The sequence below is a fragment of the Alexandromys fortis genome, unplaced genomic scaffold (genome assembly GCF_014885135.2).
Source record: "Alexandromys fortis isolate MF-2015 unplaced genomic scaffold, M_Fortis_MF-2015_v1.1 scaffold_2291, whole genome shotgun sequence".
NCBI classification, from domain to species: Eukaryota; Metazoa; Chordata; class Mammalia; order Rodentia; family Cricetidae; genus Alexandromys; species Alexandromys fortis.
Window position 1 is genome coordinate 1 of NW_026070153.1, and position 4572 is coordinate 4572.

Sequence of the window (4572 nt, forward strand, 5' to 3'; positions counted from 1 at the left end):
GTGATTTGACCAAGTTCACAGAAGAAGTTGGGGATATCTTGTTTTGTGCAAAATGACAGTGGCAAAATCAGAAGGGTGTGGAGCAATGCATTTATAGTGCTGATGAGCAGGGAAAGTAAGACTAGCAAGATGCATAAGAAAGGGTTCATAATAATTGTGTATCTCAGAGGTTGACAAATGGCCACATAGCGGTCATAAGCCATTACAGTGAGGAGACAACTTTCTAAAACACAAAATATCAATATAAAGCACACCTGGGACAGGCAACCTATGTAAGTGATGCTCTGGTCATGTGCTTGGATGTTCAACAGCAACTTTGGGACTGTCGTTGTGCTGGCACAGATATCAGTGAAAGACAGATTACACAGGAAGAAGTACATGGGAGTGTGGAGGTGGGAGTCTATGCTTACAGCCAAAATAATGAGTAGGTTTCCCATGATGGTGATGAGATACATGAGCAGGAACACGTTGAAGATGAGGGGCTGCAATTCAGGGATGTATGTTAGCCCCATGAGAAAGAATTCTGAAATACATGTTTGATTTGCAGGTTCCATATATATGCTGAATATTGACAAAAATGTGCAATGAAAATATGAGATTAATTTTTGAGGTGAATATCAATATAACATTAGTATGAGACAGATATAAACATAATTTTAATATTTCACTCAATATTAATGAGCTACAAGTTCATGAAAAGTAATATATCTTTAAATAATTTCTCCCACTGAAGCCTTGAGAGATGACTCCTGGGCTAAAAGTACTTCCTTCCCTTATGTAGGACTTGAGTTTGTTTCCCAGTACCATTTTATGTTCACAATTCCCTGTGTCTCCAGCTCTGAAAACTCTTTTGCCTTCACAAGTGGCTCATGCACACTGATACAATCACATGAAAATTAAAAAAAATACTCTTATTCAATTTTCTCCCTCTAAAGTTTTAGAGCTAGTATATAGAAAACAAAACCTTTTTGAGCTATAAGATGAACTATAAAGATACTTATGGTTTTTCTCTAAAATTTTTCCCCATTTTCTCATTTATTTAACTACTAATACCTTCTCTGCCTATTGCACAAGAAGATACTTGCAAATAATATGACAAATGATAAGACTACATTGAATATTAAAGCATGAATTCTTTCTTTCAAAACCACCCAGGCCTTCAAGCAAAATGACAGGTGGTAGTGAATGTATCAAACTCAAAATTAAAAGCAATGGCCAGACATCTTGACTGCAGAACCAACTCTGTGCCTATTGAGTTACAGTTGAATTTCCTCACGTTTCAGATGCACTTATGAGGTGATGGCATCACCAATGAGCAGAGGAAAAGCTCATTCTCTGGTCCTATGTGTTCTAAGTCGAGTCTTTGAACATTCCCCACTTATATTTTCAGACAGTAAATAATTAGCCCCCTAAATTGTTCAGAGATATCACAATATTTTCTCATTTTAATAGTAATCTTCAAACTTAGTATTAAGCTTTCCTTCATTTTCAGGCATTCCAAATTCTTCTCATTAATATAATTAAATAGAAAAGATTGTTTCAGGTGTTTGAGCGAAGAGTAGTAGATACTGCCTATAATCTCCAAGCTCATATGTGTCATTATTGAAATCTAAGGCTTAATTATTTAGCAATTAACTTTAAGGGAAGTTTAGGGACCGCAGTGGTTGATGATGTTCATTTCTCTTAATGCATCTGCATCCATTAATGAAAAGCTGAGTATATAATTAACTATGATAGGGTTACAATGGAAAAAATACCAAAATAATCTAAAAATGTTATACCAAGTTCTTGTTAAAATATTTGTAATTTCTTGATAAAGGTGTACAGATAATACAGATGTAGACAGTTTGATATAAGAAGAGAAAATGTGTATAATTCAATGTTTTCCTTCTCTCAATGAATAGGAAAGTAGGTATAGTAACAATAATCATTTGGTAAAATAATCACTTCATGTATTTTGAATTTAGAAGACATAAATGTTATATATTATGTTAATTATGTACATCATGAATTGATTTAAGAACTTGTATTAATGCCATAAATTTTCATCGACTAAAACTGAATGGGAAACCTGTGTATTACTCTTGAGATAATATTCACTTCATAACTTTTCCTTCTTCAACCATCATACTGTATGTCTTAAACTTATGTGACATTTATATATACATTTATACTGGAATTTTGGAAATGACTTAATGGAAATCTTCAATGATTAAAAAAAAGACAAAGGTTCTCAACATCCTGCTGGGCATATAAGATCATTAACTGATATTGCATATATCAGTGTGTGTGTACATATGTGTCTATATGATTATTTACCACATGCTATGAGCGAGAGCACATAACAGGTTACTTTGCTCCCAAAGAAGTGACAAATTAATGCAGATGAGACTATACAAAGAGAGGATTTCTAACATGATGAAAGCTAATCTTAATTAAGTGTTTGCATCATTTCAACAGTACTAATCTTGGTTATGTAGAGAAGTCATGAAAGAAGCATGCAATAGATACAATATTTATTTATCCTAGATATGATACCTTATACAGTGATAATCTGATTTAAATAATACTTAATGAGTTTTGTACTATAAGTAAATTTTATGTGTTAACCTAAGAAGCATATCTTGTGAAAAGGACTACATTGTGAAAAATTTTAGGCATTTTTTGAATATGCAAACATTAATGTATTTTACTGTGGATTATTCTGATGTAATAGGAAACAAATAATTGATGCAGAGTTGGCTACATGAGAATAAACAATGAAACATACTTTTCCCAGTTATTACTTCATTTACTTTTCAAATGCAACAAATAATAATTAAAGTTCCACCACTCACATAACATAGAAATTCCTGCTTTTCTAGGGAAAATAACCACACTGCCATAATGGGTACCTTCTATCATAGTATTCTATTTAATAGTATTATTTTAAATAGTTTATATGAATTATATTGAAATTAAAACATGTGTGCTTATAAAAGTAGAACATATGTATTTCATTTATATTGACTTTTTAATTGATGTTTTTAAAATTAGTAATAATATGTGCACTCCCCCTTTATAAGTTTTGATCAATACCTTATTCCAATATGTAATCACAATACACAGATTGCTTTCCTTAAGTGACATGTTATGTCCTTTCTTTCTTTTATTTATAAATGTATATTTAATGTAGATAAAGGTATAAAATATCTTGTTGAATTCAAGATAAAATTAATTTGCAATGTTAAGATGAATGAAGGAAAATAGTAAAGGAGTAAATTTTTATGCTTATTATTTAATTATTTTAGACAGATAAGAAATATAGCACAATATCTTCACTGTTTTACTGTGTGTTTCTACACACATGTTAGTATCATGTGCTCCTGTTACCAGAATTAAGTACTGGCCTGGCTTTCCTCCCTGGTCTTTCTGATCTCCATCTAATGAATTTGAGCAAGACACACAGAATGTAGTGAAGAAGACAGAGTATTGTGGCAGAATATGAGACATTCTCAAGGGATAGTGGAAATGCTTACAGAAATCATGTCAATGAAAATTTTAGATAGTCCTTTTACTATTTCTTAGTGTTGATGAAACAAATCTCTGCAAGGTATTGTTATACCCAGATAATTGACAAATGCTTTTGGATTAATCTTGAAAGATGGCAGCAATGCTTATCTTTGTTGGTGACCAGAAGGTGACCTCATAGATAGAAACATGATGTTTCTGTTTAAAATGTTAAGTCTTTCCCAAGGGGGAGAGATTTGGCCCAGAACCCATATTTTTTAAATCAATAAACAAAATACATTTTCTGTTATTTGAATGTTCTTATTAAATGGTATAGATCCAATGTTCATGACCTTTAAGCCTGTTAGTATCAGAACACATTACCAAAATGCTGTTGTTAATCACACTCTCTGGGATCTTTCTGTTTACAATAGTTAATACTGACTTGGAAGATTTAAGATGCTGCTTTGTATATATCTGTCTTCCTCTCTAGTTAACAGACCTGCTAATTGACAGAACTACCTCTCTGTCTTATTATGCATATAAGAATAAGATATGAAAATTAAATATGGACTCTCAGTCAAGGGTTAAACATATCCCAAATTCATATTTATTGCCTAATTTCTAATATTAAATTTTGAATACGGTTTCTTGAAAAAAGAAATCAGAATTAGCCAAGTTATGGTATCCTCATCCAATATGACTTGTGTTCTTGCTGAATGAAAAGATGGAGGATATATAAACACATGCGTGTATTTACACATACATATACACAGATGGAATAATAGTTACGTTAAAGAACAAGGAAGGATAGGCATCTCCAAGTTTCAGGGGGAAAAGGAATCTAAGACATTTTAATTTATGAGTAACTCAAAATCTACAATAAAACAACTTTATTATTTTAAGCCATGAAATTTTTGCTACTTTTTGAGAGAAACCTATTAAACTAACTTTCTCCAACTCCCTGTCATCTATCACCACAACTTAAGAAAATATCTAAATTTTATGAGACTCTCATTAGAGTTGTCTGCTCAGAACTGAATAGAGAATGTTCTTGTAGATAGTATTATATAAGCAGAATAA

At 31.8% G+C, this 4572-nt stretch overlaps 1 protein-coding gene across 1 annotated transcript; it reads right to left on the reverse strand.

Annotated features, from left to right (window-relative positions):
• Positions 1-7: 7 nt before the first annotated feature.
• LOC126496275 (olfactory receptor 7G2-like) lies at positions 8-554 on the reverse strand (the record flags this gene model as incomplete). The annotated part of the gene is made up of 1 exon (XM_050133807.1): positions 8-554. A coding segment is annotated over exon 1 (547 nt), but the record flags the coding sequence as incomplete, so codon positions are not given.
• Between the last annotated feature and the right edge of the window lie 4018 nt (positions 555-4572).